The sequence below is a fragment of the Barbus barbus genome (assembly GCF_936440315.1).
Source record: "Barbus barbus genome assembly, chromosome: 14".
Classification (NCBI taxonomy): Eukaryota; Metazoa; Chordata; class Actinopteri; order Cypriniformes; family Cyprinidae; genus Barbus; species Barbus barbus.
In genome coordinates this window covers 3,095,662-3,117,813 of record NC_136742.1, presented here as the reverse complement: position 1 = coordinate 3,117,813, position 22,152 = coordinate 3,095,662, and the positions used below count along the sequence as shown (strand labels likewise).

Genomic DNA, 22,152 nt, shown 5'->3' with positions numbered 1-22,152 from the left:
CCAGAAATATTTAACCAGGTTTAATCCCAGGCTGTAGCTGAGCCACTCATTCACAGAGTTGTGTATAAGCCACTCTTGCTGTGTGCTTAGGGTCATTGTCCTGTTGGAAGGGGAACCTTCTGCCCAGTCTGAGGTTCTGAATGCTCTGGACTGGGTTTTCATTAAGGCTATCTCAATATTTTGGTGCATTGAGCTTTTCTTCTACTCTGACGAGTCCCTCAGTCCCTGCCACTGAAAAACAGCCCCACAGCATGAGGCTGCTACCAGCACACTTTACTTTTGGGATGGTACTCTGCAGGTCATGAGCAGAGCTGGTTCCCTTCAAACATGATTTAGAATTGAGGTTCATCAGACCAGAGAGTCTTGTTTCTCAGAGTCTGAGGATCCTTTAGGTGTTTATTTTGTAAATTCCAAGTGTGTTTTCTTTTGTCTTCACTGAGGAGAGGATTGAGTTTGGCCACACCGTCATAAAGCCCAGATCAGTGGAGTGTTGCAGTGATGTTTGTCCTTCTGTAGGTTTCTCCTATCTCCACATATGATCATGGAGCTCAACTAGAGTGACCATCAGGTTCTTGGTCACCAGTCTAGTCAAAGCCCTTCTCCATCAATTGCTCAGTTTGGCCAGGAGGCCAGCTCTAAGAAGAATCCTGGTTGTTTCAGACTTCTTCCATTAAGGATAACAGAGACTAAATGCTTCTGTGAACCTTCAATGAAGCAGAATTTTTATGTGTGTGGCTTGACGCAAACCTGTTTCTGAGCTCTACAGACAGTTCTTTTGACCCCAGGGCTTGGTTTTTTTCTCTAATATGCATTATCAGCTGTTGGACCTTTTATTAAGACGTGTGTGCCTTTCCAAATCATACCCATTCAATTGAATTTGCCACAGGTTACCGTCACTCAAAGCCTAGTAACACCTACAAGCAATATGAATGCTCCTGAGCTAAATTCCAACTGTCCCAGATAAGGGTATGAGTAATTATGCAATTGAAATAATTTACGTTATTTTTTAATAAATTTGCAAAGATGTCAAAAACTTTTTTTTTTTTTTTTGCTTTACCATTATAGTGTATGGAGTGTAGATTGATGTGGAAAAAAGTAATTTAAAGCAGTTTAACATAAGGCAGCAATATAAAACGTGAAAAAAATGAAGGGGTATGAATACTTTCGCAAGGCATTATATATAGTACCCTTGAAAGGTTACAGTGTTTCCTTGGAGCAAGGAAGTATATGTTTATTGGACAGTTTGCTTCTTTTTTTTTTGGTGTGTGTTGCAGATGGGGTGGGCTGAGGCCAAAGTGCTGCCCCAAGACACCACAATTAATATTGTGTCCATCGATGGAGAGGAACATGAACTGTCAGAGTCTTACAGCCAGTTCTATCTCCAGCGTATCTTTCTATGTGCTAAAGAGTTTGGCAGTAACTCGTACACGCTTTGTGAGACAGGATGCATAATAATGTGTTGTTACTTTTCAAGACATTAAACTTTTGATTTTCACCTAGAGGACCCTTTTTGATGTGAATGAAGAAAAATAAGATGTTCCAGGTGACTGTTGTAGCTAGGATGTTCTGATTCAATCAGACGTGGTACTTGGTTTTTAAAAGTTTGAGAACAAACAATGTCAAAGACAATGATGCACTTAATGGATTCAACAGCCAAAATTGGGGGGACTGACTACAGGGGCACAGAGGCATTGGGGGCCCAACGTATTAAACTGTACAGGGGACCAAGAAAACTTAGGGATGTCACTGTTTGGTGGTGTGCATTCTATTGGCAAAAAGGCCTTCCAAGCTTTGTGGTGACGTATATTATGTTGTCTTTTGGGTGTTAAATCCAAAAACGAAAATTCTGTCATCATTTACTCTCACGTCACCTTCATGTCATGACAAAACCGTATGAATTTATTTGATTTATTTTTCTGTGGAACATAAAAGAAGACATTTTGAAGACTTCTTCAAGAGTCTTATGTTGTTTAAACTCCAAAGTTCTTCAAAAGGTCTTTTGTTTCACAAAACAAAGAAAAGGGGGTGAGGCAGTAGTGGCCATGAATTCCTAGCAATCAATAGACGCATTCTTACATTGACATATCTACACACATATGACAAGCGTAAATGTAATAACACTGTTATGTTAGCTGGAAATAAGAAGAATTAAAAAAAAAATTCAAAGTTTTTTATTTGCTTCAAAAGTGAAGTTAAAATCAGCACAAAAGAGTTAGAAGGAAAACACTGATCATGCAAACATTTACCACAGATTTCCAACTTATTACATGATTGTCACATTACATAGCCCTGTATATGCATATATAAATATATAAACCAAGCGTTTTTCCCCCCAATGACCTAGCACTGACTAAAAAAATAAATAATCACTGAAATGACCGTATTAAGTCATTAGATGTGTATTTATGTTTTTCAATTTTATTAGAAACTTGCAGTGCCATCAATTTCAACAGTTGCCAATGGCAATTTTCCAAAATTTAAAAAGGTCCTGGAGGTTTGTGTGAAATAAATAGACAAAAGTGCACAATTGTGATATATTCTCTGTGCTTCTGGATAGCGAAACATAGTGCAGTTTATTTATTATCTCAGGAAAGTACCTCTGAGGAAATTTATAAACAATTTCAGAGGCGGTTTATTCATTCGTCATCCCAAATATGTGGGAACACAGTACAATTTGATTAGTTATTGTGTTTCTTCATAGCTGTAATTCAGAATATAAGTAAATATAACTAGCTTTGATTAAAAAAAAGGTATATTATCTGACAATATACCTTATAATGATACATGAAAAATATATAAAACATACACACACAGACTCATGTGTTTAGTTTCAGTGTCTTTTTCTGAAAGGAGAAGGGATTTGGTCTGAAAAAGGTTCTCAGGCAGGTCAAGACATGTTTCTGTAAACAAATATCAAAAATAAAACAAGCTTCCTGTATAAAGATGTCGTAACAGCGCTCAAATATCAAATTTGTGGATCTTCAACAGTTAATTTATAGTCACTTGTACAACTGAAATTTCACAGATGAATAAAAAAGGTAAAACACGTATTTACATGTGATATGAATTATCACAAAGACTTGAATCGATGCCATTAAATATTTGGTTATGTCTCAAACGTAAGCAGGGTCTGGATGGCTATCGTCTTCAGCCTGGCTTCTTTCTGTGCTCGGAGATAGCGCTCCAGAGTTTACACAGGACTCCACCTCTGGAAACACAAGACAAGAAAAAAACAACAGAATAAACTGTTTTATTGACTGTGCATAGCAGAGAAATGCAATAATCCTGGAGCAAATGTAAATAATGCTAGCTTCACAAAACCACAGCAGCACTACAACATTGAATAGTTCCTTTCAAATTTCCATTTAATTATAAAAATATTTATTAAGAGTGTGCCACTGAGAATATTTCCCGAGAACTTTATCATCATGAAATATAAAAACTACACAATTTATTTACAAAGAAATGGAATCCAATACACAAATGACAGAATATAACACTCTTAGTAGTTTGGGTTCGTTTAGATTTATTCAATAGAAAAGGTTTGTGTGTCTGTCAAATGTATTAAAACAGTTATTGTAACTACTTGTATTTCACAATATTAGTTTTTTTAAATAAATTAGTGCTGTCAAACATCCAAAATAAACGTTTTTGTTTACATAATATATGTGTGTGTTCTGTGTATATTTTTTAAGTATACACTTAAAGTATATAAAGTATAAATATTTACATGTATTTAAGTGTGTGTGTGTGTGTATATATAAATATATATATGTAAACATAAAATGTTTCTTAAATATTTACATACATTTGTGTGTGTATATATATATATAATATACACAGTAAACACACATTTATTATGTAAACAATGGATGCGATTAATCATTTGACAGAACTCAAATAAATGCATCCTAGTTAAATCATATTTTAAAAACAAAGACAATTTTACTCATCCTAACTTTCTGAACAGTAGTGTACTGAATATTAGAAATAGAACCTATAAATGTTCTTGGCAGTTTTTGAGAAGTTGTAGTAAACATAAGCTTAAAAAAAATTATAATGTTCACGCACCTTAATCTCAAATTCTTCAAGTCATCTCTTGTGACATAATGAAGGATGTCATCAAGACTATAATCTTCAGCTATAATCTGTGATACGGACAAAAAATATTCCTTTATACATACAGAACAACTTTTATGTACAATGTTTGGTGACCAAATTGAGTTATTACCCTCTCTATGGAATCTGCACCCGCCCCGTGGTGTTTCAGCCATTCCAGAAGCTCCTGGTCTCCCTCTCGTTCAAATGAACTACTTGTGCTCATAAACTGTGCAGGAACATCTGCCATAAACACAGTGAAACACAGGCTTGGACTGTGGTGTTCATTTTGAAAGTGTAATACTGAAAATACATAGCAAGAGGTGAAATACAAAATACAGAAATGAAAAACAACCCTCTAATTCTAGATATTTTCTCTGCAAATGCAAAGTCACATCACAAAGATGATTGTTATTTATGATGATCATTTACAATGTTTTTTTCTGATTAACTTGAAATTAGTTAAGACAATGGAGGCAGGCAGTCTGTGTTTGTCGAATAATTTCTCACGAAAGCTGCTCATGTATATGATTTCTACAGCACAGTACCACAGAGCAGTATCACATATTTGTGAGCACCACCTAACAGTTTTTTATGTTGATGCTCACAGGTCATTGATATTCAAGACGGTTTGTCTTTTCTCTCTTCGATCTTTTTGGTTGCAGTCTGGAGCTTGAAAAGCATGTGTGTGTGTGTGTGTGCATATTAGACTCACCGGCAGGCCTGGATCGACACTTCAATAGTTTGATCTCTTGTTCTCTCTCCTCCAGCACTTGCTGTAAGATGGCCTGATACTCTCTCTCCTTCTCTATTAATTCATCCAACAGCCTAGAGCACACAAACCAACAGTTATGAGTAAGTCTAAAACTTTAGATCATGACGTAATTTGGCTAGAGTGGTTAAATGTATGACTTAAAGCTAATAAACACACAAGTGTTCTGAGTGCTCTGTGCATACTAATCTATACAGGGGGGCGATGTCGACATAAATGGCTTATATTTGTTTGTATGTTTATATAGCACTCGTTGAGCAATTTCTGCAAATAGTAATTGTTTTGTCAATGTTTTAACCACGGGTGTTGTAACTGACTGCAAACTCAGAATAGCGTTTAGAGTGAACGCAAACCAGAATGCCGGAGAATTCGCTCCAAGGCTCAGGACATTCCCAGAAATGTGTGTTTGAACGCGAGCCAGAGTGACAACATTTGTTTCTGCCACTATTTGACCGATAACATAAACAATGCAGTTGTTTACGAGAGAACAACATAAAAATGAATGAGCAGGGCTACTCAATAAATACATTAGATTTCACATAGTCTTTATGGGAACAATGCCACTTTCATCTTTATGGGATTATTCGGGATCTGTGTGAATGAGCAAAATCCCCAGATTACCAGAACAATTTTCTCAGCACTTTTCCAGAATCTCTGTATGAAAGGGGCGCATGTTCAGAGTGAATTTGTGTACTCCAGAAGAATATTTAACTGCTCTACCATTGCTCGGGGGCCAAAATTAAACCAAATATTTAAAAAAAAAAAAATTGTAGGCTTTTGGTTTTATTCTTAAGAAATAAATCAACAGATTATCTGTGTTTAATATCGTGGAAGCGAGAGCTAGGTTTGAGAGCTACAGTGGAATAAGGACTGGGGTCTGGGTCTGTTCTTCACACATAGCTATCGAATTACTTCAAAATACCCGGAATAACGCAGGAGTTATATGGACAATCTATGTGACACTTTATGGTGTTTTTATGACATTCTTGGGGTGTGACAGACCCATTAACCATTCACTTTAATTATATATTGTGGCGGGAGGAGCATACGACAGACACAGTGGGTGTGGCGTCAGGCCTCGGAGAGGTTTTTATTAAACAATAATAATCAAAATAGTGTCCAAAGCGAAAAAGTGTCCAAAATAAACAGGGGATCTGGTGCCCTCGTCGTGCTGCGGGGTACGTGAAGGAGGGCAGTGTTCAGGAGGGAAGGGTCCAGGGAAGGGGCGGAGTCTGGTGGCCGCACACGCTCCCCTCTCGGGTCCGGGAGCGAGTGGCGGCGGCTTCTCTCGAGCGGCTTCGTCCTACTCCTTGGGGTAGCTTCTGGGGGATTAAACGGCCCGGCATCCTGGCCCGTCAGCCGTAACGGGTGCGGCAGTCTTCCTACTTGACGCGCCCTTCCTGGGCCCACGAGGACACCAGCGTGCATGCACGGGGAAGAGACCGGTCTCCCGAGGAGAGGCGCGCTCGGCATTTAAACGGCGGCGGTGATGAGGCTCTATTCACATCAGGTGCGCCTCATCACACGCCGTCAGCCCTGGCTGTTTCAGCGCCCCTCCTCTCTCACACACCCACTCCCGTCGGGAGCCTGGTGAAGGGCGGCGAATACGGGACGGGGTGGTGATGATGATAAGGGGGGAGGCAGCCGACTCGTCACACTACAAAAAGTAAAACTAACCCCTACACAACATCGCGGTCAGGAGTCTTATTTGCTGACTGACATTATTCATTACAGATCATCAGAGTCTATCACTATCATCCGCATGCGTACAAATACACCCAATACTGTACATAAGAGCTGCAGATAAAACACCACAACACCACTTACCTCTTGGTTTCTAGCTTCATGCGACCCAGCTGCATGCTGATTGATCGCTGAGCGCTCTGAGACTCATGGGAAACTGTTGAACTGAGCGTGCTCACTCCAGATGTGGCCACAGTGTCGTCATGATGAGCGACAGGTGGCACTATATCCTTAAGGGCAGCGTTCCCCTGAGGAACCGTGTCATCATCAATGTCCTCTTGATCAGCGTGGTCGCTCTCAGATGCCAGCGTGAAGTGTGGCCGCAATTCTGAGAGTGAACAAACAAACACATCACATGAACGGTTCCTGGAGCCTCCCCAGGGTTGCACATTTTGGATATGTCATTTACTGAACACAACCAGGTCAGATCATGGAGCACATCACCAGTAAGCCGAAGAGTCAATTCAGTTGTGTTAAATAAGGGGACATCCAAATTGCGCAGCACTGGGGGCCTTCAAATTCCTTGCCATAAATGAACAGCAGCCAAGAAAATGGACTGTTTTAAGTAGAAACTGTTGCTGTTTACCAGGTACTAATATGATGATGGAAGTCTGTACAGCCTTTCGAATGATGTTATCCAGGGCAAACATCCAGTGCGGCTTTATGTTGTGGTTATGCAGGACTTTATTTACCTGGAGAAACACAAAATGTTGGGCCATAACTATTCCTGTTTTCTATAATAAACTTTAGGAGTTTTATTGAAGAGTCACATTTAAATTCGAACTTCAGGGAAAAGCGTCATTATTGAGTTTTTCAAGTCTACATAAAATGGCATTCGCAACACATTTTAATTCCATAATGTGATAATTTCAGATGCAGCAAGCAGTAAAATAAAAACTATGGCAGGATTTTTATCAATTGACCCTTCACAGGGAGCTTGATTGACAGGTGATCTGACCAATCATAACACTGAATCCGCCATTTTTGTCCGACAAACAAACCAGGAGAGAAGATTAACATGGGTGGACTTAAACTTGAGAAATGGTGTGTACTGATATCTTTCCACCGTTTTAATAAAATACCTTCTGAAGTTTATTCATGTTTATTTCATGCTTTCAGTAAATATGAAAAGATGATGGGTTCACGTGCCACTTGAACTGAGCTGCTGAGTTGCTACAACGTTCTCTCACAACACATTAAAGAGCCACAAAACAGTATTTATTGTTTAAATGTCTTACAAAATTATGGGGGGGGGGGGGGTGTCTTAGCGAAGGGTCAATTAAGGTGCGATCACATTTACTGTTCCTCTGTGAAATTTCAAATCTGTGCGATTGGGAGTTTTGCACAAGGGCGAAAATGCTCCCCATGCAGATTTCATTCAGATTTTGTGAATTTGCTGCACTAACCGACAGAAAGCTGCATGGTTTGAAAGTGACGTCTGTGTGAACAGTGCTTTATACATCGCTACACTACTGACGGACTGTTTTTTTGACTATGAAATTTAGGCAATATTTGTGACCGCAATTCAACAGATGGCTTTGGCTAGACACTCACTGCATCCTGGAAGCCGAAGAGCGCCACCTGGAGTTGGCTGATCGCTGTGCTGTCAAAGTCAAGCTCTAGTTTGAGCTGAGAGAGGGTGCTGGCAATTATCTTTCTGTCCGCCATCCTCACAAAATCTCCCAGACTTGTAACTAGTGTGGAGATATGCTGATATTTCAGTCTGGTCTCCTCAGACCCCTGTATTGAGACAGAAAAGGGACACAAAGCACTTAAAAAAAATAACTGCAAAATGGCAAGATTTCGTAGGACTGCACGCTCACAATCGTATTAAAAATAATTATTTATCTGCTGTTACACTAAATAAGTAATTCCAGTTCAAATAATCATTATGTGCAGCAGAGTGACAACATTTACAATGCATCTCATTGCTTTTATACATTTTTTTTACCATATAATGAAAATGTTAAAGAAATTTTCAGCAAAACGTTTTTACAAATTTATTATGACATTTAACCATATAAAGCAGTGGCATAGCCACTTGCTTAAAAAAACAACAACTTTTAAGCCTTTATCATACTTCGCATTCGAAAAGCTGAAGACACAAATAGTAGCGTGGGGCCGGTCACATGTCGCGCCTAAAAACACGAGGAAAACGCTAAGCGCATCGCTTCTCCTTCAGCTCTATAGCTTGCGCTCCAGTGGCGTCTGCCGTTGCTAAGCAACATAGACCCGCGAAAAAGTTGAAATGTTTTATATCGATGAGGGCGGACGCGCCTGGAAAAAATGAGCGCGCCTGCCCATAGACGATAATTAAAAATGATGAGTTTGATCATCTTAATCGAGTTATATTCTCTGTGATTGCGTGCAACGATTGAATGTGATTATACTGTGAACAAGAACGGGAGGTTAATCACAATAAATATACTGAAAAAATAAACAAAATAATATTAAAAATTTAATTAAATCAGTCCGAGTTTTCCTCTGGGCCAGATTTCCCAATAAAGATTGATCTTATACGATGCTTTTGGGAAACAGACCGTAATATTAAGATCAGTCGTAAGATCGTTTTTACGAACTTCTTAGGCTGGAGGATTTTAAGCCCGATTTTAAGGCCGATTTGCACCCCCCGAACGATCAGGGGGTGTGGCCCGATTTGCAGCTTGTCGCAAGCGATTTTTTGTCCAAAAATCTTCTATTGTGTCGTGTCATTACGATTATTTATCTGCTCCCGATCGAGACGGAGTTTGATATTTACGACTCTAGATCGGGCTGCCTCTGACGTGATACCCGTGATAGCCCATGAGAGCGAGCAAGCGTCACTCACCGGATGTTGCGTGCTTCTATAGCTGAAACCTGGCAGCCACAAACATGCCGTGAAAGCAGAGAACATCACCCATATTCTTTTGTATACTTTGTTTTTCACTGTGAAACAGAGAGCCAGCTGACAATATCGATTGTCCTCTATTTGTGTTTCTTCTCTAGTCACGTTTGATCTCGCGAGTCTCTATGAAATCATACCTACAATCTTCAAGTGTGTGGTCTCGCGGTCTGGTCTAATCATCTAGTGTGCGCGTTCAGAGGATTATAAGACTAAAAATCAGTTGAACTGTCTTCATGTCTGTGGTCTCCCATGGTTTTAAAATCGGTTAAGATGTGTGCGGCCAGCTTTAGGCTTACGATGCTTTTGGGAAATGCAGCCCTGGCAGTAACTTGAGCCGCGTGCTCGTGCGGACGCGAGTATAAACCAGGCTTTACTGCCATGCAGTATAAGCGCGCTGATATTCAGCTTCCACACGCCGCACAAACACTTGAAAATGTGTACATTTAATATTGACATTATAGCCTTACTGTAATATAAAGCGGTCCCCCCCAAATTAAAATTCTGGCTACGCCACTGGTATAAAGTGTCAAACTTCTATTAGAACATCCCTGACATGCTAAATAAAGTTAATAGTGCCGTTCAGTGATTTGGAAAATGTGTTTAGAATCATCTTTACTGACTTGAACTGTCCCTGTCACCAGGCTTGTGTTAAAAGAACACTTATGGCTCATTTTGCAGTCATTCACACAAGTGTTGATGTTGTTTTCGGGTTCACCTGTGTAAGCGTTTCTAGCAGGTGAAGCACTATTTTCTCTCTGTCCTCAGTCAGGATTCGGTGTAAAGTCGCTCTCCTTTCACTGTCTTTCCTCAGCATGAAGAAACCAGAGTCCTTCTCTTCTGGGGAAGGTGGTGCGCTGTGGTCTTCAAAGTTCTCCACAGGAATACTGCAGCAATGTGTGGAGGAGTATATTTACAGATTTACTACAAGTAGATGCACTCAATGCTAAACAAATGGTACATAGCAACATAATAGAGCATTATCTACACTAGAATGGATCTTCATACTCTCTGCTGACCTCAGGAAGAGGGAGCGATGACCTTTGACCTCTCTCTCACTATAGCACTTGGTGCTGGGTCTGAAGTTGAAGGGGTTTGTGCAGAGCTCATTGTCAGGTGAGACAGATCCATATTCACTGCTGCTGCTGGTGTCCTCGACCACAACGGGAACGGGAAGAGATATGCTACGCAGATACTCTACGAGACATGACCAGCATAATGTCCCTTCATATCAGTCATTTATGCATTACACACTCTCCTAAAGCATAGTTCTGGGCATAGAAAAGCTCAACTAAATGACCGATGATAATTTTCAGTTAACCTTGCATCTTTTGCACATTGACTAAACTTAAATATAAAAAAAACAGTAAAATTGCTGAACATGACTAAATGTGAATATAAATATTGACTAAATTTACAGGAAATTTATCAAAGACAAAAAAAAAATAGGTATAATATATTAACACTGCTTATATGCAAAACAGACAAGACTCACCAGGTCCTGGTGTAAGAGCTGCAAAAAAGATGAGAGGAAAATTCACAAAATAAGCAGCAGAGAGGAAAAATATATATTTCCTGCACTTTCCATAATAAAACAAGGGGGGCAGCATGGTGATGGAAACAATATTCTTTCTTTCTTTTTCAGCAAAGAACAAAAGTTCAAAACTCTGCTGTGTTTTCAGTTCAACAATAAATATTAAATAGGCTTTTAAAACTAAAATATTAAATTGATCAAATTAAATAAATACAATAAAAATACACCAAAATTGGTAACAGAGTTGAAAGTAACGAAACTAAAGTTAAATTAGTAGCCTAAATGAACTAGCCCCTCATTCTGGCCTATTAAATTGGGACCAGATATTGTGTCATTTACTCAGCCTCAAGTATCTCCAAACCTGTATGAATGTCTTTGTCCTGCTGAACACAAAGGAAGATATTCTGAAGAATGTGGGATTTTCTTTCCTACTATGGAGGTCAATGGTGCCCCAAAACAGCCTGGTGACAAACTTTCTTCAGAATATCTTCCTTTGTGTTCGGCAGAACAAAGACATTCATACAGGTTTGGAGCTACTTGAGGGTGAGTAAATGATGACACGATTTTCACTTTTGGGTGAACTATACCTTTAATGGTTTTACCATAAATAAAATGTAATTTGATCTCAATAAGTTTGGTAATTAATTTTTTTTTTTTTACAAATTCTGTAATTAAATACTAAATTCTGTAATCAAATTAATATTTATTTGTTCCCCCATCATGTTGTCTAAATGATTTTGGGTGTCACTTTTTGGATGTAACAATTTAAAGTAATGTAACATTTTCTAATGGGAGAAAATTAAGCATGTGAAATCTCTGACATGTAAATATGTTTTGCAATTGCTTATTAAATGATCTGAAAATTCAGCCGTTTATGTCAAAATCTGAAACAGTCAAGAGAGATATGTTCAAAATAAAAAAATAAAAGCAGCTGAAAAGTGAGATGGCATTTCTTTTTGCTGAGTTTAATCTAATAGATTCCTTTTTATTCCTTAACTTGATCCCTATCCATGGAATTTACCAACTGAAATTATTGCTTGGTATGAGGAGTAATGCCTATATGACACACACACACACACACACACACCTGTGAAACTGCTGTTCTTTGATCGTTTTTTGCGTGATGTAACAGTGAGGAATTCATGGGTGAGAAGATCGTTGGACGTGGCTCGGCTGTCTGGATCAGGCTCGAAACAGCGCAGGATAAATGCTTTAGCTTCAGTGGACATAGAGTCAGGAATCTCCGGATGGATTTTAAACATCCCAACCTAGACAAAATACACCAGCACAATCCTTAAAATGCATTTTCAAAACTCTGGACCAAACTGAACCCAACACAATTTACTAATGCAGGATAAGTGTATTTTCCGTGTGCCCTGGTGGGTTTAGAAAACATTTAAAATCTACTAAATAACAAATTACATTCAAATGACATTTATGTTTAACAAAGCACAAATTCAGTACACAGTACAAAAACTAAAAGTGCATGGCGAATGAGGCAACGTGTTTTGCACATTTTGTGCAAAAATATTTGTGGTAAATTGACTGCATATTCGGCATACTGAACACAAATGATTACTTCAGGACAGGTGACAAAGTAATCATGACTGACCTTGAACATTGCTGCTTGTGGTTCCCCCAGCTCATAGAAGGGTGGTTTCCCAGTAGCCATTTCTATAATGGTGCAGCCCAGAGACCAGATGTCTGCTGGCTTGCCGTACCCACGGGGCCCTTTATCTATGATTTCAGGGGCCATGTACTGTAACGTACCTGACATACACAAACAGCATGGAAGAAATAAATAACTGCTAATAATAGTAACTACTGAATATTTTTAAGATTCTAAAGATATTAATCAAAATCAATCGACCAAATCTGCAGCACATATGTAACCCTGGAGCACAAAACCAGTCATACAGGTATATTTGTAGCAATAGTAGCAAGGTGATTTTCTCAATATTTTGATGTTTTTGCACCCTCAGATTACAGATTTTTAATAGTTGTATCTTGGCCAAATATTGTCCAATCCCAAACCATACATCAATGAAAATCTTATTTATTCAGCTTTCAGATAAAAAAAGATTGACCCTTATGACTGGTTTTGTGGTCCATGGTCACATCTAATAGTTGTGTCCTTCGGTGTTATAGAAGCAACATCAACTTGCTACTGACAAAAGGACCAGTAAAAATACATGGCAAAACAAATAATACATTCAGTACCAGTGAAGGTTTCAGTGGAGGGGTTTATTCCGGCCAGACGTTTGGATGTACCAAAATCAGAGATTTTCAAAACTCCACTGTAGGTGTTTATCAAGACATTATCCCCCTGTAGGTCATGAAAGTAGCAATTGCATCAATCATATCTGCTAATCAGTCACTCAATTTCAGAATCTCAAAGAAATCTGAAGGAGATCAAAATAATGCAGTAATGTAAAGGCCGAATAATGCTAATGGCATGTGTACAGCCGAGGCTCTCAAAACATTTACGTGTATGCCTCATTTTATGATGAATGGGTTATTACCTTAATGTCTCTGTGAACTATCTGGTTGTCATGCAGGTATTTGAGACCCTCCAGAATCTGTTTGGTGTAGAACCCGATAGTTGGTTCATTGTTTTTTAGAGGTCCCCACTTTGACCTGAGCAATGCTGACAGGCTGCCTGTGATTCACAGAAATATACAAATATTTTTTACATTTTGAATAAAACAGATGAATTTTGGCCTAAAGATGTGTACCTATAAAGGTCTGACGAGTCTGTCTCACCTCCAGGCACCTGCTCCATGAAGATCTTGATGAAGCCGTTTTCGCTGATGGAGCCGAGGTACTGCACGATGTTCTTGTGCTTGAGGTGTTTATGCAGGGCGATTTCTTCATGCAGAGGCTGTGAATATCTATCAACACAGAGCAGTTACATGTGCTGTTAGATTAACTATTGCTGTGCGATTGCATGCATTTTTCCTCTTTCTATTTTCATCTGCTTAATCATATCCTCCTAAGCACACACATGAATATTGTATATTCATTTCTATCATATATAAACTGTATAAACCCTCAGATGAATAGTCTGATGCTTTACCAACTGAGCCATTCGGGCTCTTACGGATAACAGCATAATGGCTAAACAAATTTGGCCGACTACACACACACACACACACACACACACACATACAACTCCAGCATCAACACTAGAAATTATGCTTGACAACAGTAAAATGTAATCAGACTTTTTACATCGGATGTATGCCATAATGAAGATTCTCTGCCCAGTGATTTTGTGCTCCTCTGCTATTTCTTGTGAAATTGACTTTCATTCACTATTATGTCATTCTCATTGTAACATTGTGCATTTATAGAACAAATCGCATTCTGCATTGATTCGACATAGGATACTTACTGTTTTATATATTTTTTGGAATATAGTGGAGTGGCATCCCTGAATGCTTAAAATATTGAGGTTTGCTAATCAAAATACAATTTAAAATAACTTTTTTTAATGTTTTAAATCAACCTAGCGTCCACCCGCACAGCACAGGTATAATAATTATGACATTGTGGCAAGTCTTCATGATAGTTTACCAGGCTATGCAATGAGAAAAGTACCTTTTGTTATAGTATTCAATGAAGGGCAAAATGGTAAGAAATCCCTATCCAAAAGAATTTGATTTCAAAGTGAAATTAAATTTAATTTAAGAAAAATGGAATAAAGGAAAAGTTGCTCACCTACTGTCCCGTTCAGGAATCTCTTTGATGGCTAAGCGCACTTGGTTACTGAGGTCACGACCGGCATAGACTACCCCAAATGTACCCTTACCCAGAACCACCCTCTCTCCATGCTCATCGTATTCATAATCATACTGCAAGCACACAAGAACACACAAATCACTCACTGTCTTACCTCCCTGTTGCTCAGTACTATATATAACAAATGTATGCAACAATCATTATTTTACCTCTAAAGCCTCGGATTCACACTCATTCTCTTCTGAGCCTTTCCAGGCCTCCTCAGTGAGAGCGTTTACCAGATCACAGAACCTATGCAATGAGATCATCATCAGACACGTGACACATACACTGACATGATCACGATTTACAACAAATAAAGTCTAATTAATTAAATGACGGTGCTCATGCTTTAAACACACTAAGATGCACACTGTGATTAACTTTTAGACCTCATTATAGTATTCCCTGCACATAGTATAAGATATTTGTTTTTTTCATTGCATGAGTTTGTAACTGTCTCTTTCTCTTGCCCACTCATGACTGAAAGGAAATAATTCACTAATAATTCATAATTTGCTAATGTCTAATGCTTTTAGTAGCAGACAGGATTATTCTGCATTACTAGTTTTTAGAATAAGTCTGGCAGACAATCAAATCTGCAATTTCTGTCCTTAAAGGGTCTATGGCACTGTGAGCAAGAATAAATGAAATGTGGGGAAAAAGGCATTTGCAAAAACACACATATGACATACCTTTTGCAGTGCATCTCTGTGCAAAAATAGATTTGGAAGTCTTCTGAGTTGTTCACCACATACAGAAAACAGCTGCGCTCATCAAATTTGGAGATGCTGAATGCCAAAAAAAAAGAAGCTTAAAAAATGCTTTTCTAAATGAAAATTTCTACTATATACAGTTGAAGTCAAAACTTTACATACACCTTTCAGAATCTGCAAAATGTTAATTATTTGACCAAAATAAGAGGGATCATAGAAAATGCATGCTATTGTTTATTTAGTACTGACCTGAATAAGATATTTCACATAAAAGATGTTTACATATAGTCCACAAGAGCAAATAATAGTTGAATTTAGGGCTGCCACTAACGACTATTTTTTATTTCGATTAATCTATCGACTAATTTATCGACTAATCTAAACAAATTTTACTTAAGAATATTTTATTAAACCAAATGAAATCCAAATGTCTATGAAATCCTTTTTTAAAGCATAAGTGAAGTGCAACAGAGTGCAAGAAGCAAGTGTCCATCTCAGTCCAAATCACTGAAATCAAAGTTCAGTATTATAGTGTAAGAATGACAACATAGCCATGTGTTCTAGTCTAATAATAAAATTATCATCAAAAAACACTTTTTAAAGGAGTATTTACCAGAATTTATTTAGGTGAAAAATGTAAATGTGCAGAATTTCTGAAAAAAAAAACAAAAAAAAAAACTTTTTAAAATATAAAATGTATTAATTGGAGATGCTTTTTATTATTAAAATTTATTGGAACCATTGAAATGGAATCCACAAAATAATGGAAAACAGAATTTGGTACAGATAAAACTGAAAAACTCAATGAATTAGACAGAGTTTTTGATTAATCAAATTTTATTTAACCATTAAAACAGTATAGAAAATTGAAAATGGAAAAAAATGAATTTGGAAATAAGACAGATTTCATAGGGCCCTATAATTATAATACATTTATTTGTGGTAATAAAAATAGATGTAAGTGAACAATAGCTTTTAAAATGACTTAAAATACATATATAATAGCAATGAGGCAATAATAATTAGTTAAAATAAAGTATCAAAAGCAAGAAATCAAATGGTTTTATTGAACAAAGCTGTTAAAATACATACTGTATTATAAACAATAGAGCTGGGGGGCTGGGGGACTGGGGGACTGGGGGAAGTTGTGGCCTAATGGTTAGAGAGTCGGACTCGTAATCGGAAGGTTGCGGGTTCGAGTCTCGGGCCGGCAGGGATTGTAGGTGGGGGGAGTGAATGTCCAGCGCTCTCTCCACCCTCAATACCACGACTGAGGTGCCCTTGAGCAAGACACCGAACCCCCAACTGCTCCCCGGGCGCCACAGCATAAATGGCTGCCCACTGCTCCGTGTGTGTGTTCATGGTGTGTGTGTTCACTGCTGTGTGTGTGCACGTTGGATGGGTTAAATGCAGAGCACAAATTCTGAGTATGGGAGTATTCCGAGTACTTGGCATTATGTCACTTCACTAATATAGATTACGCATAACAACAAAGGCCTGCAGGGGCGCCGACGGCCTGATGATTATTTTTACACATTACTGCGCGATCTAATCCATGTTTAATATTGACCAAGCACCCTTTAATTCAAAAGTACACCTAATCTTTAATATTTGGCCATTTCTTTAGGACAGAGATGCTACAGACACTGTAATTAAATGAATATGTGGACATCAAATCATGTAAACTCAGAGTGAGGGTTTGAGCTTTTATTTTGAAATCGTGATGTATTCTCCTGTGTTTGTGTAGATTTATAAATGATTTACTTTACAAATCTGATGAAATGGTGCACGTTGTGTTCCCAGATGAAGGTTATAATAAACACAAACTCACAACAACATGCAGAGATGAGTTTGAGACGCTCCACATGTAAATGATAACAGTTTCTGTGGAGCCGCACGTGCTTAACCTACACGCATGGAAATAATTAAAGAGCATATACTGTGTTAGAACTGCATCGCATATAATCATTTAATTAAATCATAGCATTTGTGAATTCACAATTATGCTTAATTATGATTTTTAAATGGGTTTAATATATCATGCAGCCTTGGAAAATAGTCTAATAATGTGTTTTATGGATTCTCGTCCGTGAAATGCGCCACTTCCGGTATTCCGGTACTGAAAGGTGTATGTAAAGTTTTGACTTCAACTGCATTTACATACTATACATATAAATATATCTTTTACCTCACCTTCTTCAGGTAGAAGGAAGTCCGTTCATGAATTTTCTTAAAAAATAAAGTTAAATTAAGCCAGCATTTACCTCACACCTCGTACTGATGCTGCACTGAAATTCCACTCGTGGATCCCATTACTCTAAAACAGAGAGAGAGAGAGAAATTGCATTCATCCGGATATGCTAATGACATAAATTAGCAAAGTTCAACAGGACCGATAGCATTGAAAACATCATAACATTTGCAGTCTGCAATCTATAAACACAGCTGGTGAAATAAAGCAAATATTTCATCATTTCAATACTAATTTCTCACTAGAAATATAATTAAATGTTAAAAGGTTGTTCAAAACATATTTACATGAATTACAATCATTCAGACAAATCTTGTTGCCTTCCTACCTCTTCAACTTTTTCAACCATTTTCCAACTTTTCTTAGTATAACTTTACAAATTTAATAGTAACATTTAGGGATTGTGTTTATAGTTTAACCTTGGGACAATGGGTTAAGTTTACAGTTATAACTGTAACAAGTTTTGGACTATGTTTGAAGTTTATTGTTTAATTTGCAATGAAAGTCTAAAACTATGCTTTAGGTTTATGGTTATATTTCAAATGTAAACCTGGGACCTAAAGGTTTTAGGTTTACAGCTAGACTGGAGGGGGATGGCAATAAACGTAGAAAAATCAGCCAAAACTTCACTGTTGCTGAGTGCTAATTCTGTACTGGCCCATCATTTAGCAGCCCCACTTGAGTATATTTTTTGTTAATATTTTTAAAAACATTAATACACTAAAAAAGGCGAGATACAGAGTATCTGCCAAGTTAAGAACATTTTAAGAGCTTTTTTTAAGACCAGTTCAATCAAAATGAATATACAGTAGTCAACACTTGAAGTGGATCAAAGTTGTCCTAAGACAAGAATGCATTTAGGTTTTAGGACATCTCTGATGAAAGGTTTTGATTCACTTCATATGTTGACTACTGTAGTATGTCCATACTGAAGAAACTTAAAATAAATAAAACCTATGGAACAGTGTCATGTTTTTAAACGTGCAGAACTTAATGTAATGTTGGGATTTGTAAGGATTTAGAGGTTTAATAAGTCAACAAATCCAAAAAAGAACATCTGAATTTAAGAACCAATGGATAAATAGTAAGTTATTTATTACTTTATCATCAGGGGTCACATGCCAGATGGATAGTGTGTTCTCTTCCACATCTTTGTTGATTGAGAGGTAAGATGGCTGGTACACTTTAGTGGGCTCCAATATCAATACCTGCACACATCAAAAACAAGCTAAATTAATTCTGATAATAGACAATGCTTTACATGACATTAATGCCCAATAATATTATGCAGTGTCTCAGCACAAAAAATAATAATTGACTATGTTTACATGCACATCCGAAAAGGGTTTATTCCAGGGTTTTCTATGCACTGAAACAACACAGTGCATGTAAATGTGAACATCACTTTTGTGTCTTAAACGGCTTTCTCACAGTAAGAGTTGAGATGTGGCAATGTAATGTGGCAACTTAGTCATTGTGTGAGGAGGGCTCATACAGGAAAACGGACAGATGTCACATCCTTTTTGGTGGCTTCCACCATAAAGTCCATCCAGAAGTCCACAAGCTCTTGTTTAGGGGCCTGTGGATCAGTGGTTGGTTTTGTAAAGTGCTTATAGATGAGGATGGTCTCAACCAGTGAGCGTAGATACCTGAAATACAACATAAAACACAAACACCTTAATGAATGAATTACTGGAAAAGACTACAAGTATGACTCACTTTTAACAGACAACTACATTTTCTGAAGCGCTTGTCTCTTTAAAATTCATTACTACAATGCCAGGATGCTGTTAGGGGTTTGCTAACCAGCCCAAGCCAAAGAAGTCCACCCCAAAGTTTGTATATTATCTCTAGATATGGCTTAGAATTTCTAATGGGCCTAAGAGCGCACTGGTGCAAAAGGCTCAATTGAATTTATTCTCCTCTTAACCGTTAGATGGCACAAAAAATTACAGCAGAACTTTTCTGAACATCCACGCTTCTCTATGCACATGGAAATTTGGCTGCTCCTTGATGCACGTGATTCTGTGCTATTTGATCTACTATTTAAATGTTTGCTTTAAATGTTATAGATTTATAGGGAATGAGAATCAATAAAATTAACAAATATATTTTGAGATCTTCTTAATGATTTTCAGTTTTGTTTCAAATTAAAACTGTTTTCAATAACTAACGAATATGTAAAAGGGTGGTATAAATGCACCCCTGCTGGTATGGATAAAGGCATAATAGTTTTTTTTGGCAGATTTGTCCAATGGTTGACGTGACAGGGTTAAATTTAGTTGGTTAATATCATTTATTAAGTAGGGTGTGCACATTAAAGATAATATTTAACCATATTTAAAAATATGATATTAATCATATAACTGATTTTTTTTTTTTTTCAACTGTAAAACCATTTTAAATTATTATGGGATTTCCTTCAAAGATTTCAGAATTTTTACATTTATTTATTAAATTTTTTTCTGTATTTTTATAATTTACATATTTTAATGACAGGATCTTTATTAAACAAAAATTAAATATTTTATTCATCCAAACAGAAAACAGTACAAACTTTGCTAAAGTGGATGTTTTGAACAAGTATTAACTTGGACATTATGCAAACCATATTACTAAACATTACACACTTTAAATAGTGTATTTTGTATCAATACTTTTGTCCCTTGCTAGTTTAGTGAACCTTTTACCCCACTCCCCTCATACATGTATAACATTTTCAAACAAACCTCTTCTGTGTTTTATAAAAACATATATTTTTTCATACACTAGTGAAAAGCACCTTTTCCTTGAGGTGTGTGACTTTAGCCCCACTGTAACCTAGTGTAGGTAATTATGGGTAATATTAGAGTATTTACTACAGATCATTTATTTAGTTACTTATATATTTTATAACTAAAATATAAAAGATTTCAGTATTATCCATGACTTTCCCAGGCCTGGAAATCAGTTTTAAAATGTCCTAAACACTGTCAATATGAGCAATAGTAATAGCGATAGTAATGTCTTAGCAAACACTAATAATTAATAATACAGTTTTTACAACTATAAATAATACATAACGCATTATATAATAAGATATGCATATTATTTTGAACAATGATGCATGTGAAATGCGAATATGTGCACATACCAAATGGGAGCTTTAATTTTGAAGAGTTTCTCAGAGGCCTGGATGACTCGGGTGCTGTCACAGGCCAGAATACTGGCCCCAAGAAAGAAACCCACATCCCAGTAACTCTGTAATCGATCCAAACTGCCCTTCTTCCCCAAGAGGCTGCTCAACTTCACACCTACAAGACACAGATTAAGTGCATATGTTATATTAAGAGGCATATTAATATATGGGAGACTTAATAATATTGATACATATGATATTTCGGTTACTCTCACTAATATATGAGACAGACAAGAGTATGCATGCTCTCTATTTGAGAAAGGAGGATGCTCTTTATTAGCAAATATCAATAGTAGTATTTTGGAAAATGACAACATTATTAAGCCATTTAATATTTTTATATTGTCATATTGTGTGTGCACAATTAAGAAAACCAATGTAGACAGATTTTTTTAATTACAATAAACAATAAAGTCTTAAATAAACAACTACTAAAACATCTCTCAGATGTAATGCACAGCTCAATTTATTTAATATATATTAATAACAAAAGTCTTTTTCATATGTGTGTGGGTAACACAATTATCCAGCTGTTTATTCGAGAACCACTGCAAACTGATTAGTCTGATTCTGCAAACGTTCTAGGATTGATGGGAAATAACTGAACCAAGTACACTGTTCACTTCTGACTATTGACAAACTAAATTTTATTTTGCACCATTCTCCTTCCAAACAATGAACTAAAATAATGTTGTTGCGCTGAATATTTTGTTTAAATAGATCACATTTCTGATGTAAAGCAGGTTGTGAAAGTCTGTCATGTTAAGGAAAGTACTTTCTGACACCAGAAAATAAATGTTGATTTTGCATCATGTCACATTTCAATTTAAAATCTATCAGGCGAATATTTCTTATGACACCAGACAGTAAAAAAAAGTACTTATATAAATACATAACGTTTACCCCACCACTTTTAAGGAAGTGGTTGAATAGATGAGTGCCAACCAAATATTATCCAAACTGTCAATCAAACGCACCTACTTTACGCAGTTCCAAGGAGGAGTCAAACTGATGTCCGGCGGCCAGTAGCAGCACTGCATAGTTTATACCAGAGTGCAGCGTGGGCTCCGATTCAAAACCTTTTCTAAACCTGTACATGAAAAAAAAAGTACAGTACAATACCACTGCTCCTGCTACTATGGCCACTTTACTGGTGAATCTCACAAAAGCTGTCAAAACTGCAATGGTACTACAAATAG

The 22,152-nt window shown here is 37.1% G+C and overlaps 1 protein-coding gene across 1 annotated transcript in view; it reads right to left on the bottom strand.

The window, feature by feature from the left end:
• Nucleotides 1-2,151: 2,151 nt before the first annotated feature.
• map3k5 (mitogen-activated protein kinase kinase kinase 5) overlaps nucleotides 2,152-22,152 on the bottom strand; it is a 54,950-nt gene continuing 34,949 nt past the window's right edge. Inside the window, exons 8-30 of the mRNA XM_079434018.1 lie at nucleotides 21,931-22,043; nucleotides 20,909-21,068; nucleotides 19,271-19,424; nucleotides 18,876-18,983; nucleotides 17,789-17,841; nucleotides 15,504-15,599; nucleotides 14,979-15,060; nucleotides 14,749-14,882; nucleotides 13,792-13,919; nucleotides 13,551-13,687; nucleotides 13,249-13,354; nucleotides 12,641-12,798; nucleotides 12,116-12,296; nucleotides 10,990-11,007; nucleotides 10,514-10,691; nucleotides 10,213-10,381; nucleotides 8,168-8,353; nucleotides 7,200-7,305; nucleotides 6,698-6,941; nucleotides 4,814-4,926; nucleotides 4,232-4,341; nucleotides 4,072-4,148; nucleotides 2,152-3,208 (exon numbers count right to left, since the gene is read on the bottom strand). Coding sequence (XP_079290144.1) covers nucleotides 3,148-3,208; nucleotides 4,072-4,148; nucleotides 4,232-4,341; nucleotides 4,814-4,926; nucleotides 6,698-6,941; nucleotides 7,200-7,305; nucleotides 8,168-8,353; nucleotides 10,213-10,381; nucleotides 10,514-10,691; nucleotides 10,990-11,007; nucleotides 12,116-12,296; nucleotides 12,641-12,798; nucleotides 13,249-13,354; nucleotides 13,551-13,687; nucleotides 13,792-13,919; nucleotides 14,749-14,882; nucleotides 14,979-15,060; nucleotides 15,504-15,599; nucleotides 17,789-17,841; nucleotides 18,876-18,983; nucleotides 19,271-19,424; nucleotides 20,909-21,068; nucleotides 21,931-22,043 — 2,872 coding nt within the window. The 3' untranslated portion in view covers nucleotides 2,152-3,147. The remainder of the gene's footprint in view (nucleotides 3,209-4,071; nucleotides 4,149-4,231; nucleotides 4,342-4,813; nucleotides 4,927-6,697; nucleotides 6,942-7,199; nucleotides 7,306-8,167; nucleotides 8,354-10,212; nucleotides 10,382-10,513; nucleotides 10,692-10,989; nucleotides 11,008-12,115; nucleotides 12,297-12,640; nucleotides 12,799-13,248; nucleotides 13,355-13,550; nucleotides 13,688-13,791; nucleotides 13,920-14,748; nucleotides 14,883-14,978; nucleotides 15,061-15,503; nucleotides 15,600-17,788; nucleotides 17,842-18,875; nucleotides 18,984-19,270; nucleotides 19,425-20,908; nucleotides 21,069-21,930; nucleotides 22,044-22,152) is intronic.